This window comes from Leptosomus discolor, chromosome 2 (genome assembly GCF_034619465.1).
Source record: "Leptosomus discolor isolate bLepDis1 chromosome 2, bLepDis1.hap2, whole genome shotgun sequence".
In the NCBI taxonomy this organism is placed as follows: domain Eukaryota; kingdom Metazoa; phylum Chordata; class Aves; order Leptosomiformes; family Leptosomidae; genus Leptosomus; species Leptosomus discolor.
The window spans coordinates 5,285,461-5,300,689 of NC_141392.1; the positions used below are offsets into that span (position 1 = coordinate 5,285,461).

The 15,229-nt window shown below is 38.0% G+C and overlaps 1 protein-coding gene across 1 annotated transcript in view; it reads left to right on the plus strand.

Moving 5' to 3' along the window:
• BABAM2 (BRISC and BRCA1 A complex member 2) overlaps positions 1-15,229 on the plus strand; it is a 170,778-nt gene that overhangs the window by 121,364 nt on the left and 34,185 nt on the right. Inside the window, exons 7-9 of the mRNA XM_086460560.1 lie at positions 8,699-8,798; positions 10,777-10,847; positions 12,372-12,454. Of these exons, the coding sequence (XP_086316686.1) occupies positions 8,699-8,798; positions 10,777-10,847; positions 12,372-12,454 (254 nt within the window). The remainder of the gene's footprint in view (positions 1-8,698; positions 8,799-10,776; positions 10,848-12,371; positions 12,455-15,229) is intronic.

The window sequence follows — 15,229 nt, forward strand, 5'->3', positions numbered from 1 at the left end:
GGCTCAACTTGAGGCCATTTCCTCCTGTCCCATCACTTGATACTTGAGAGAAAAGACTGACCCCCGACTTCTTTGGAAGTAAAAACAAAATAGGACTGCATAGCGTTCTTTTTCTTATGTGCCCATCTTGCTTATCTTCTCTGTACCTTTTTTATTCAGTGATGTTTGATGCTTCATTTGTCTGGATTTCTTTCCTACAACTTTTTGTGGTCCTTTGGGGTTTTTTTCAACATTATTTCCTCATCGCATTTAATTCTCTGTGAAACTCTTCTTTGACCTTTCTTTACTTCTCACTCCATTTCTCTTAATTTGCTGCAAAGATTCTTTTAAGAGATAAGCAAAATGTTCTGGAAATACATATTTCTCCACTGTAAGTGTTTAAGTCCTAAATCTCCTTGCTGCAATCTATGCTTTTCCTCCCCTGTCGTTCAGTCCCTGCTTTTCTGTTCCTTGCTGTTCTGTGTAGTGCGAAATACTGGACTGTGATAGAGAGTGCTTTGGGACAGGAACCATGCTCTCCTGTTTAAACTGTGAGGCACCTAGCAACTTGTTCGGGTCTTCTTCTAACTGGATTCTTTAAATAATATTGTGCTGATGGAGAATTAATATTAGTAACTACTATATTTTTGGGGGTGGGGAACAAAAATACTTTTTTGGGGTCATAAAAGTGTTTCTAAATTCAGTTCTTATATCATTTGTTATGGATTCTCATTATTATTTGCCCCAAATGACTGAGCATATTACATTTACAGTAGACCTTGCTGTTGGGGCTTTTTGCAGAAAAACTGGGGGGGGGGGGGGGCATAAATGTGGTAGGCTGCAGCTTAAAAGCAACATTTGTCAGAATTTTTGAGGCTTACAAGAGAAACTCACACTGTTTTGCTAGCCTGTGAAACTGTTCATATTCTCTTTTTGAACCTGTCATACTGTATTATGAAAAATAATCCTATATTTTAAGCATAAGGGTTTTTTTAATACTTTGAGTAATTTTGAAATACATTGCTTTTATACTTTTCACTTTGGTTTTATATTGTCAGAATGAATAAGTGACCAAAATTTCTGTACTGTGCAGTGTTTTGTGGAGTGATATTGTTGGCACCAGTTAAGTTAGCCTGTATTTCAAACCACTATGCACATTGAAGCCTTACTGATCATTTCTGTTGCACTTGCTTGGACTTTTCCTGAAGTTTGTACGTCGAGTTATGACGGAGTTCCCCAGAGGGCAATTGCTTCTGCTGGGCTGCCTACCTGCCCAGGCTGTCTGTTGTAAGCTACACATGAATTTATAAAAGCGGGTCCCCTTGTCCAGAGAAGAAAGCAATGTGCTGAAAGCTGTAGGCGAGTGCTTGTGTACCACATGCTACTGCTGTGTAACGTGAGGTGTCCAGTCAGCTGGATAATAAACGTTACCCTCGCGTGGTTTTGTTTCTTCAGAGAATGCAAGGTCTGAGGATGGTGGAGTGCTCCCTTTTCCGTCGCTGGCAGTCCAGGCTGGAAACCTCTCAGTCCCATTTATGCAGAATCTTTCTGCATATAAAGACCCATTAAGCAAAGGAAAAAAACCTTTCAGTCATTTATGCAATGCAGAGGAAATGCTAGTGTTTTTCAGACTTTTATACTACCAAGTAGCAGTAAGAAAAGCTTTATACTGCAAGAATATCTGTTCTTTCTCCTTCCAGCCCTGAGTCTGGCTAGGGAAGGGAAGAAAAGAAACATATTCTAATTCACTTATAGAGTTAGCTATCTATTCACCTCATGCTGCTTGTTTGTGTGTGTTTGGGTTTTGTTGTTTTGTTGTTTTTTTTTTTTCCCTCAAGGAGGAGTAGAGTCCTGGGGATAGAGCTTCTATCCCTGTAGTTCTTTCAATATTGGATCACCTGTGCTATGGTTTGTGTGTAAGTCTGTTAGGTTGAAGTCTGCTAGAACCCAGAATCTGTACAGTTGATGTAAATCTTTCCTTGGTATAGCCACTTTGTCTAAAATGGGAAATACGTTATAGAAAACTGCCTTTTTTTTTTTTTTTTTTTTTAACCTTTAGCAGATTACAGAAGTTGGAACAACCTAAACAAAGCAGTATTCATTAGCACTTATGGATGATTTCATCCCACAGCTTTTATACTATTCTATGAATGTTATTAAAATTCAATGTACTTCAGTATAAGCATCTGGACATTATAGGCGGGCAAGCAGAGAAGCAGACTGGTTGCAATAACTTGCTAGAACATATGAAGTCAGCAGAAGAGCTGCAAATAAAGCTCAGCAAGTCAGACTTGCAGTTTTCTGCACAGTCTGTGAAACTGAAATACATTTTGGTTTTAATATTTGCTTTCTACAATGATTTTTTTTTTTTTTTTTCCAGTCACTAGTCAGAAGGAGCTCAGAGATATTTACTGAGAACGTCTAGTAGGTCAAGGAAAAAAAGATGATATTCTCCTTTTGGCTCTAATGGCCAGATTTTTAGTCTGAGTTTGACCAGGATTCTTTCTCTAAATAAGCAGATTTGGATAGTTTTCCTTCTATGTCTATTTGTGATTGCATTTTTTTTCTGTACACTCAACAGTGTAGATACCTCAGGTTATATCTGTAAGCTGAAAACATACATTCCATTTTACCAATGCTGAAGCAGGAGTAATTACAAGTAAAAATTGTTTCTTTAAAAATAGAATGAAAACTTTTTTTAGGGGGGGAGGGGGGCACACTTTACCTTGTAGTAGATTTGAGCGGACAAGCAATATGTTAATTATGTTTGCTTTAAATGGTGTATTACTAGAAAGGGGAGAAAACATTGTCACAAACTTAGACTAACCAATGTTTCAGTAACAAGAGTAATATGCTGTATTTGACTGTTAAGCTCTGTATTGCCGATCGAAGCACTGTCCCAAGGCTTCTGCCAAGCACCACGCTGTTTGTGTGATAGGGAGGATTTGGTTATGGTCGAGCAAGTCTGAAAAATGGTAAACTGACAGCAAATCTGGGATCATGGTTGGTAAGGCAGCTTTTGTGGTCACGTGCTTTTATTTGATGTGGTTCCCCGTGTCTCCTGTGCCAAATGGTGTAATGTACTAAAGTGATGAAACTGCAAAAGAAAAAAAAAAGGGTCAACTATTTACTTCAGCAACAAAGGAGAAAGAGAACAGGGAAGGAGATCAAAGCCCATAACATGAGTCTCAAAACAGGAAAAAAGAGCAAAAAGAAGGGAATTTCTTTCCACATGCTTCAGGCTACTCTTGCTTATAACCATCGTGAGTAATAAACCCTTTAAATGTTTGTGTAGGTCTGCAGTGTCTTCGGTTTCAAAATAAGGCAGGTGAAAACTTAGAGAGTTAAGAAGGGTGTATCCTGGTGAAAGCAAGAGCTGTAAAGTCTAAAGTCTGCTTTCCATCACTAGTACATGGATTTGAACATGTTTTAACATTGGCCATACTGAGAGAAAAGCTCTTAGTTATTTTAAACCAGTATAAAAAGTCTTTCCATGCAGAGGCAAGTTTTTTGTTTATTTATATTTCCAAAGCCAGACAAATCTTCAACTGCATTGTTCACGATCATTGAAATTGTCATTTCCCTATGTGATGTGGATTTTGCAGAAAGAATACATTGGATTAGAAACATTGTTGAGTGCAATCGGTATTATGTACCGCTTTGTTTTGGTATAAAGCTCTTTAAAGCTACGTTCACATTGTATTCAGGGATAAGAATGATTCTTCTTGCAGTCCTGAACCTCCTTCCCAAATACATGATTTTTACTCTTTCCTCCCTTGGAGCAAAAATAACTGTGATTGTGCAATGTACCTCCTTTTAAGAGCCTGAAACTTTTCCTTAGATGTTCTTTTCTTTGTGATACTTCTTTGAAAGAAAAGCTTGTGCAGCTTTGGAGATGGGGAATAGTACCACGTAAAGGCAAAATATATATATAGTGAGAGCAAAATGTATAGACAGTATAAACATGTGTATGGGTGCTTAACTGTAGTACAGTAATCTGTCTTAGAACATAACTTTATAAACCGGGATGCTTTTATTCTTGCAGGACCCCGCCAGAGGTAGTCTGAAATAATCTTCGTTTTTCAGACTCAGCTCAAAAGTTTCCCATCAATCTAGAGAAACATGCGTTTTTCTGCTCAGAGAAAGGGGGAAGCAACATGGATTGCAGGGAAGAGGTGAGGTGAGGAGAGCGAAAGGAGTTTAGGGGAACTAGGCAGGCCCAAGAGAGCATGGGGAGAGTTCTAGGAAGAGGGTAGGGTAGGGATGGGAGTAGGAGCCTCTTCCTTCGTGCCTCTAAGTCTGCCTTGCTAAACCACCCAGTCTTCTGAGCTTGGCACTTGGAAGCACCCTTCTTCTCTATTGAAGTGGTGTTTTTAAGGAAGGGGAAATAACTGATTCTTTACACACAAATACTCAAGAACAGAAGCGGTCATTTCTGTAAACCTGTGAATTAATGCTATGCCTTTTTTTAAAAAAAAACAAAAACAAAAAACAAACACATTTCTTGAGAAAGACATTTTAATGTAATTCTAAGCTATCAAGAAATGGGAAAGAATTTTGCATTTTGTATGCGGGCCTGAATAAATAGATCCATTGAGGGACAGACAGAGCAAGTCACTTGGAATGCACCAGTCAACAGCATAAATGTAAACACACTCCAGCTACACTCTCTGTACTTGTATTTCAGTGTGCCACAGAACAAAACTGCTATTAAAGCAGACTGACTGCTGCTCTTGTTGAATTCAGTACTGAGCCCAGTTTAATTCACAAACTGAGGATCAGAACTGCATTGTGTCTGACACTCTGGAAACCCAGGAAGGCGAGAACTTGCCGCAAAGGAGTCTCTGGTCCATCGTAAAATGAGGTGCATGAAGTTGGTTTGCAGAGCTGAGTAGGTTTAGAGTAACAGCAAGTGAATAAAACGATGGGTCCAACAGATCCTTGTCTCTGTGTTCCACTGTGTTCATGCAACCTTATCTCAAAGACAGGTAGATCTACCGTGTATTTCTCCTCGTCTGATACCAGTCCTAATGAAATAGTGTCCACTAACCCTGTTGCTTTATGAATTATGACAAATTATAGATTCTATCAGAATCTGTTAGAATTTTAGTCTTTAAAGAGTAGCAGATTACTGGGAAAAAAATTGTGTAAAAATCAAACGTGATTCGATTGGTTGTGCTGAAACTAGACTTACTCTGGAAGCTGTAGGGGAGTAATATTAATTAGTTTGTCTGTTTAAAACCAAAATGACTTTCTCATCATCTCTCTTGATGTTTTTTTGTTTGTATGTTTGTCTTTTGTCGTCTTGATAAAATGAATGTCACCAAGCCTGATGGTGTGATGTTATAGTTGGTTTTATTCCTGGGTATAAAAATGTGTTTTATTTGTGAGGGGTGTGTAACAGTGATACCAAGAAGGAAAACTGAATCACAAGAGAGGTATTTAGGATCTGTGGTCCAAGGCACCCAGCTATCTGGAAAGCAGGTCTAATGTGCAGGAACCTTTAGCTTGTGCTGGTGAAATCCCTTGGCAAACAGAATGTCCTTGACTGTAAAAGGCTTCTTATGGCATTTTTTTGTCTTACACATTTTCTTTTGATTGGGCTTTGAGGGACCTCAGAAAGCAGCATTAGATACCGAGTTGAGTGCTGAAATTCCCTTGCCTCATTTTCTCCATTTTACATGTTTCCTTTCAGCTTTTGCAGGTCTTCTTATTTGATGTTGAGCAAGTCGCTTCTTTCTTCAGCTGCAGGTTTATTATAGGGTCAAAGGAATTATAATAGCCTCTTGCCCTGTCTCATGATTGTGAAGTACTGCAAATAAGTTCCTTTGGCATGACAGAGGCATAGTACAGCATAGCCAAATCGAACTCTGAGCAATAGCTTCCTTATATGTTTAAAAATAAAAGGTAAATATCAGTTTCGTAAGGCAGATGAACCTTAATTGCTGAATGTTTATAGAAATTTTTTAGATGGTCAGAGACAAGGTCCTGTGCAAATGCAGTGTTTTATTAAAATACTTAATAAGCAGATTCTCTGACCCAATAGAGGGAACAAAGATGCCTGTCCAGTCTTAATTTTCCCTACCCATAATTATTTCTACAGAACATAAATTACAGATTGTACAGCTTTATTCTGTTTTCAGAGGATAATTATACTAGAAATTCCAGCCTTCTTTCTGTGGAGGGACCTCTTTCTCAGAAACCACACCTTGTAGCAGACTGTTTTTCATTTGAGAAGAGTTGAAATCCCATTTATGTCAACAAGTTTTTATGGATTGACTACTTTCAAAAGATGGATACAAGTAAAATGGGAAGCCGTTACTCACAAATCGTAATAATTCAGTCTGGAAGATGTGTTGGAAGCTGGTGATACAGGAGTGGAAGCCTTTTTGCATGTGAAATCTGTTAGAGATTACTCCTAATTTCATGCCTGCTATAGTTACTGAGAGAGGAGCCTGTAATTCCTGTTGTAGACATCTGGGCGTCTCCAGTGGTGTCTCCATGCCGAGGGAGAACTTGCAAATATGGCAGGGCAGGATGCAAAACGGACAGTACCATTTGCTTTGTGTATGAGATTGGAGGCTTTTATGGATATGTTTACATAAGCTTTTAAGGAGTTTAATAAACTGAAAGCCAGGGTCTTGCAGTAAGGTTAACAACCCACTTGTAACACACCAGGAGGGACAACTCTTTCATTTTCCAACATTAAAGACCGATGGACCAAGTATACTTTCCATTTCCTAAGAGCAAACTACTGTTTCAGAAATGTTCCGATTTAGTAATAATCTAATAGTCGTGCTTCACTGTTTTTAACATCCAGAAGTAGCAACATTATATCCCCGTGTAATTTTAGTAAGAGGGTAGCAGTGAGGAAGCTGAATTCTGTTTAAAAAAAAAAAAAAAAAGCTTTTCTGCTGGAAAAGTTTGTTTGTTTTTTTTTTTTTATGTAGCTGTGGTGTACTCAAGGCTTTTTTTTTTTTCATCATTGCATATGCAAAATCCAGACCTGCAGAGCTGTTCCATGTGGTGAACAGTCTGCTGAACCCAGACTGTTTTGCCTGAGTAGCAGATTTCCATATACCTCATTATGAGGTTGGGTTTTTTTGATTTATATAGGCTCTGTTCCTTCAAAGGGATGTACGACTGTAGACCTTTATACGTACCAAAGTGATATCTTATCAAGTACTGAGGAAAATACAAGGGCAGGTCCCTTTGGAGAATAAGAGCCTTGTTCTGCAGCGAAGAACTTTCTTTCCAGCCACTTTAATCTTTCATGGAAACAGTATGTAAACAAGGGGCCACAAAGCAACTTCGCTTTTGAAGCTTTTTAATTGTACCCAACAAGGTTCTGGATGTTTAGTGAATGATGTAAGCCACAGTGTGTAATGCAAATTCGTCTCCCTTTTGATTGGTAAAAGACTATAGGAAAGATTTAGGTCAGTACTGCTAAAAGAAAGTAGCATGGACTTTAGCTGATTGTTGCCTTATACAAGCTGATTTAAATAAAAAGGGCTAGACCTTCCCACACCAAAGAAGCCATTATCCTCAGCCATAGCAGGCATGCTTCAGTCTTCCATCCTATGATTAAGGCAATTGATTAAGGTGCCTAAATACACCTCTGAGGTCATCTTATTTCTGTGGGTTCCTACGTACAGATTCCCAGTCTGTGCATGGACAGAGTTAATATCTCTGTTCATATTATTCCCTTCTGGGAATGGACAAAGTCGTACAATCAGGGAATATAATCATAAAACAACGTAGACTGGAGGGAACCTCTGGAAGTTATCTGGCCAAGCCTCTCCTTGAAGCAGGGCCAGCTTAGATCAGCGTACTCGTGGCAGTTATTCAGCTGAGCTTTGAGCACCTCCGAGGATGGAGGTTCCCCAGCCCCTCTGGGCCTGCCTTCCAGTATTTGATTGCTCTCATTGTGAAAACGTTTTTCCTAATAGCTAACCAGAACTTCCTTTGTTGCAACATGTTTTCATTGCCTTTCATCCTGTCACTGTGCACTTACGAGAAGACTCTGGCTCTATCCTCTCTATATTTTTCCATTAGATAATTGAAGGCATCAATATTCCTTCAATAACAATATGCCTTCAACTCCCCTCTTCAATATTCTCCCCTCCCCAGTGTTCTCTTAAGACTGAACAGACCCATTTCTTTCAGCATCCCCCCTTACATCATGTACCTAATAATCTTTCCGGCCCACTGCCCCCTTGATCTAGTAGGTTGACATCTGTGTTTATATTGGGAGGCCTAAAACGTGAGTAGATGGCATGGCTGACGTGCATCTGGCCATCTACTAGTCCTCAGTCCAAATTATTTTGCTTATTCTTAGCTGGTTTGACTGAAGGTGGGTTTTTGAATAATTCCAGACTCAGTCCTCTCCTCCCACAGTAACAGGATATCTTAACTGCGGTGCTCCACGTCTTATTGATGAGGGCTACGAAACAGAACTGTTTACAACGAAAAAGCTATTTCCCGAGAGAATGCTTTAGATTAGTGATACTCTTGATTAAAGTAGTTTAATTACAGTGGGTCGTGGTATAACCTGTTTTTATAGATGGTATCACTCAGTGCTTTCTGTATCGCCACAGCGTAAAATACACTTCCTCGTCATGGCCCTCTGGCTTTAAGCACAGGGAGAGAGGACAGTGTAGAAATCACTTTAAAATCCCAGGGACTGTACGTGTAATGTACTGTTAACTTCTGTTTCTAGTGCGCTTGGAGGATCATCTGCCCTTCACATCCCAGCCTTTCCTGGTGGAGGTTGTCTTATCGACTATGTACCCCAAGTATGCCAGCTGCTGACAAACAAGGTGAGTTAGTAAAGAGAACTCAATTTTCCTTTCCCTTATGTGCTGTATTGCAGTCACACACTATAGATTTCCATAAACATAGGTTTGCTTCTGCCAGGTGGTCCAAGCAGGTGAACTACACAAAGAATATCTTGATAAGAGTCGAGCACCTACCCAGGCCATTGAATGCGATGACTTTCTTAGGTGAGCAAGCGTGTTTGGGATCAGATCCTGGAGTGGATTTTTCTTATTGTGACGTGTTACGATTTAGGATAAAAAGTTATTGTATCGCACAGCACTGCATTGTAACATACTATGTTGCTAGTAAATACTAATGTGTAGTTTGCATATTATTTTTCCAGTTGGAAGATATCTAAGTTCTTATACCATGGTCGTCATTGTAGGTTTTGAGTACTTTTAGTGATTTTCTTAGATGTGTCATTCAAATGAACTGAATTTAGCAGTGCACTTGGGTGTTTATACAGTAATAGCTACTTAAGGTGGCTGAAAAGGTTGTGTTCCAGTTAGCTTACTGTTTAAACAAAAAAGAGTGAGTATAGTATTTTGAAAGCTTCTACATTATTGAAGTGTAATTTTCAAAAGAAAGCTTAGGGGCCATCATCTAGAAATCTGCCTGTTACAGACCTCCTATTTGTATTTGTGTATTATTTTTACCTTCACTTGTCCAAATGAGGAAAATCATTTTCTCTTTTAGAAAAAGTTCTTCAAAATATGTTTCCATAATTATATTGGAATCCATCTTTAGAGTTGTTTTTGTTGTGGTTTTCTGTTAAAATTACTTTCTGTTTTTAAAATCTGCAAGTACACAGGACTGTTTTTATCCTTTTTTAAACAAAGTCCCTTAAGCAAACTTATCGTATGTTTTCCTTTTCCCAAAATAACATTTCAAATCCCACACAAAGCCTTCAAAATAATCATAGTTTTTTATAAAATAAAATAAATCTCAATTTATAAATAGAATTCATTTTTAAGGAGTACAAGATAACAATCACTCTTGAAAGCTATCAAGGCGTTTTCAAAAAATTTAGGAAAGCATTTGCCAGCCAAGGAATTCTAGTATTGCCCTAGCCAAGAAAAATATTCTTCCTGCTCTTTTCATGTTCAGTGGGATAAAAAAGGTTTTTAAAAATGTTAGTTTTCATTCTAGAAGGCAAAGGGATTTACACTGGAATCGCATATGGAGCCATATACCCTAAGTACTTGACGTAACCAGTTGTAAACCAGATGCTCTTGCAGCCTGACAACACACGCATTGTTTCTGTTAGGGGTCAAACCCTGTTCACACTGTTTTGCTAAGTAATCCCATTCAGATCAATAAGAAAACATACATAGCGCGAGGAGAATTTTGCCTTAAGTCTTCCAAGTTTAGCATTGCTGGATTTTGTCTGCCAGGATGGACGTCTTTCAAAACGCAGAATGCCTCAGAAATTGATGCTCGCAGTTGAGTAGGTGGCTCCCTGAGTCAGCACGAAACCGCTGAGAGAGCTTAGTGTTAAGAAGATTTTGTTGGAGGTGCAGTCTTCAGAAAACACCCCAGATCAGTTGTGAAATACTTTTTTTTCTTTTCTTTTCTTTTATAACCAGAATGTTGTTTTGACACTTCACCAACTGTCAGTTCAGGTAATTATGATTTGCCTATCACGGCTTCCTGCTCAAACGTCAGCGAGGCAAGGTCATGCATTTCTTGTCTTCATTCTCGATTGCGCGCAGTTAAACAGCGCTTCAATGTATTGTGAAACACTAAGTTTCACTCAGAAGTGAGTGAAGAGTTTTCTTTGCACCGTTTTCAGTATGCGAGATTGACTGTTTGTTTTAAAGGCATTTTAGGATTCTTTAGGGAAACCATGCAAGCTGAATGTAGGATTCAGAATTACTACCACATCAAACATAAATCTTCCTTAACAAGGAATATATGACGAATTGTGAGCGTTGTCTTTTTTTTGTAACTCTGGATTTGTTTCTTTCATTCTTTTTTAAGGTACAATATGTTATTCAGGGATACCATAAGAGAAGAGAGTATATTGCAGCTTTCCTAAGTCACTTTGGAACGTAAGTTTTCTTTTGATGCATTATTTTCTGTAACGTGGGGGAAAGTGCTGTCTTCTGCACGTGGTCTTTGGTTGTGTCACTGCTGGCCGCTAAAGAAGATGAAATCTGATCATTTTCCACAGAATGATGTGTATAGATTGTCTCTCTGTAGCAGTACTGGAACTAAATTCAGCATCACTTCTCTGCCAGTTGCCGATCTGATTTTACTAGAAAATAGCCGATGATGGGAAAAGGACAGTAGGGATTTTCTCCTTGTGCAAAAGAAATGTGTTCATTTCTGAATAAATGTCCGGAGGGATCTTACAGTAACAAGCAGCGGCTGAGGTGGGAGGACGGGGAAGTGGGTACAGTTCCAAGCCTTGCAGGAACCAGAAAGCACTGCTCGGCATAAAGGCAGGACTGGGAGACTGGCTGCTCCCACCGCCGAGCGGTATCTCGTCTCGAGAGAGAAAGGGCTGTCAGGTCGTGTTGAATTCCTGCAGTTCAGAGGTCCGTGCCCTGACATGATGACACATTAGCTTCACAACTCAGCTCGTCAGGGGTGCCTTGGCGCTTGGTTTCTCACCTAAATCCTGGCTTGAGCGAGAGTCCAGGAGCCGATGTGACAGCGCTTGCCTGACCCGTGGTGCTTTACCTCATTGTGGGGCAGGGCTTTCTGCTTCCAAGTGCTGATGCCAAGTGACATGGATATTCGGGAGCCCTTCAAATCTCAGGTCTTTCAAGTGAGGGTAGGAAGACAGGTGGCTTCTAGCATGCACCCAAATTTTATACAACTGTAGATGGGTAACAATAAGTTGGATTGGACATCTGAGCAGTTGGAGAGTTGGTGCAAGTCCTTAGGAAAACGAAGGTAGTTCTTTTTCTGCTGGGAAAACTACAGTGTGGAAATGGCCCAGGTGTGCTTATGATTTGATTTCGCTTGAGAAGTGGTTCGTGAGTCCTGGTACTGCTCGAGACTTTTAGAGAATATCAGCTCCTGATAGTTCAAACTTTTCGTCTGTCTACTGAACAAGTGTTCTACATTCAATTTTTCGTATGCTCTCATACTTTGCTTTTTTTTATATATATTGTGTTTGATATTCAATTTGCTTTTGAATTTTCAAATTTAAATTCTTCTCGGCCTGTGCATTTTCAATTTTACCCTGTCACTTACTACAGAGTTAATAAATTATCTTATTCTGAGTAACATACAGGGAATTCATGTGTGTACAGTTTTTATCAATTTAGTACTGCAGATGCATTATCAGGTCTCCTTTCATTCTGAAGTGTATTTATATAAACTGAGTATGGCTTTTCTTGCTCCAATACCACAGCATAAATAACAATATTAAGATTAAAAGTTTAATCTCATTTTCATTTAGCTAGAGAATTGTAACTGTTAATAAATAAAGCAAATACTGGAAGTTTCTGAACAAACAAACAAAAATCAATCCTTGTAATACAGATTTTACGTATTTATCAGTCGGTATTAAAATGAATGGTGGGTAAAAATTGTATTTTTTTTTTTTTTTTGTGTGTTGGTAGTGGTGTGGTGGAATACGATGCAGAAGGCTTCACAAAGCTTACTCTGTTGCTGATGTGGAAAGATTTTTGCTTCCTTGTTCACAGTGAGTAACTCTTTGCCTCAGGCATAAATGTCTATCCTCTTGAAGATATAAGTTCAAAAGGGAAAAAAATACAATTACAGGAAACAATTTTAAAGTTTTAGCTATTTTTATCCAGTGCTTAATGTATTTTTGATGTGACCATGACACTTTGAAAACACAAAATTCTGATTGTATTTGAGAAGGGAAGAGGATCCCCATCGATAGCGAACTGCCTGCTTTACAGAACTGCCTGCTTTACAGAACGCCAAAAGCATCCTGGGAAGGTTTGCTGGTAATTTGACTCAAGATTAAGTTCACAGTTGTAACTCATCCTTTCAAAAGTGTCACTAATGAGGACCAATACTACACATAACCTGGGAATACTTAAAATCTTCTGTAATTTTCAGGAATTAGTGTATTGGTATGATAAAGACAATTTAGTGTAGGGGAAATATATTAAATGAGAAATAATGCTATACTGTCGTAAGGAACCAAAAGTTATTCCTAGACTGAAACTATCCTGCACTGAAAACTAACAGTTTGCTACAGTATATAGCTAGATTTGCTGTCATTTGAAATTTTTAAAGCAAGATTACTTTTAAAAAGACATTCTCAATTAAATAAATATACAGGAATTATTTCATATAGAAATTAGTTAAGTGTGGCTACTGCCTTATATGTGTTAAGTAGTAATTATTATTTTTCCCCATAGTAAGGTGATAGGTATCAAAGATATTTTCATCTGGGGAAATTCAGTCATGTTACTCTTTATTTTTGACTGTTACACTTCTCATCCTTGTTTAAAATAATTAGCTGCAACATTGGTGTTTGTTAACACTGTAGCACTGAAATATTTCATATTACATCAGTTTTGATTGTGGGCTAGCTTTTCCTGGTCAAAACTAATGATGTCTTAATGACATAATAGAAATTTGTCCCGGGGTTTTTAAAGCAAGAAGTGGGGATTGCCATTGTTCAGAGAAGTCCTTCACCCTGTGTAGTATTGGAGATCATCAAAAAATGGTCTCACTGATCACTTTCTCTTTATCAACTAAGATTTCCAAGCAGTAATGACCATAAGAGGTCTAGAAAAGTCAAACTTGAAATTAAAAAACTTCCATCGTATTAGTATGATTTACACTGCGGAAAAAAGAAATTGATAGGTTTTGAAAAATTGTTCTTATAACATCTTTACTTACTCGTCAGCTACAATTGAGAATTGCTCACGGGGCAGTTGTCTTCTATGAGATGGTGCTTTTTTATGTACAACCTTCTTGAAGATGCCCTACATTTCTTACCCCACAATGTGTTCTTCTTAATGTTATCAGTGTTAAAAGTCCTGTGGATTTGATTCTTGCTGCAGGATAATAGCTATAGCTTGGATGTTGAAACAGTTAGATTTCAGGGGAATCAAAATTCAAATTCCTATTAAATAACAAAGTAGGTTTTAACTGTGTAATATTCAGAGTGCTCAATTTAACTGGCACTAAAGCTACAATTATAACTGAATAGTTTATCACTATGTATTAACCCTGTGGCCTTAGAAATCATACATGGCTTAGCTATGTAAGCCATTGCGTCACCCGGTTGTTGAACAATCCACTGCAAAAACATTTATGTTCCATGCACTGGAGGATATTGCAATGAAAGGACCGAAACCTGTACTTCATTTCCTGAGTGAAGTAATGTAGGCTTTCATCTCTTAACCACTGACATAACTATGTATATTATGGTTGAATATTTAGCAAGCATCTAATAAAATGTCTGGGAGAGATAGCCGTAAGTTGAAAACTGTTCTACTTTATATATTTGCTATAGGATGTAGAGAAAGTATTCAGAGGAGAATAAATAGGTCAGTATATACCAAGCACCGTGGCAAATCAAATGAAAAGAACCATAGTAAATTTCACTGACATCTTAATTTTGGTTACAATTTTAGGTTTAATTGAGACTGTGAGATATAGAGACCCTAACATGAGTTGTATTTCCTTTAAAAGATGCATTCAGAGACTTCAAAAATAACTTTGGTGGGTTTTTTCAACTGTTGGCATTCTAAGTTACAGATTTGTTTGGAAACTAGGAAGCAGAACACACTAGAAGAAAAGTGAAATTATTCAGAATACTTCTATTGAGTAAATGGAAGTGGAAAGGAGAGGAGAGAAACAGGAAAGTAGTTCTGGATTACCAAAGTCCAGTAACCTTGGAACAATTTCGCTTGCTGAAAAAAAAAAAAAATATTATTTGTGCAGTAGTTACAGAATGAAGAGCAAAGTCTACCCGCTCTACTTTAAAACTCAGAAGAGCTAACTAATTGCAGACTTAATCATTAGATTAAGGTAGCTGCTAAAGTTATTATATTAGATCAAAGAGCAGTCAAAGGAACTGTTGCTTTAGTGGTTTAGTTCTAAAAATTGATGGAGTGCTTTCAAATATATGACAGAAGAAATAAACTTTCAGAGAAGTTCATGCATCCACATGGAAGAGGAAATTGTTAATCAAGCTTAGTGCTTTTGATATCGATGCTCCTTATGAGTAAGTCTCAGTATGAAGCTTTGTAAGTAAACTTCAATATACTGCTGATTTCCTTCTCGTTTATAAATCATCTATGATCAGTTTTTGGAGATAGATATTTCTTCATATTTTTGTTGCTACATACATTCTGTGTATTTATAGTGTATATAAATATAGACTCAAGTTACATTATCTATGCACAATTAAGAATTAAGTAACCTTATTGGAATGGACACAAGAACAGGAATCCAAAGCAACCTGTATATAGGCTTTTGATTTTTATCT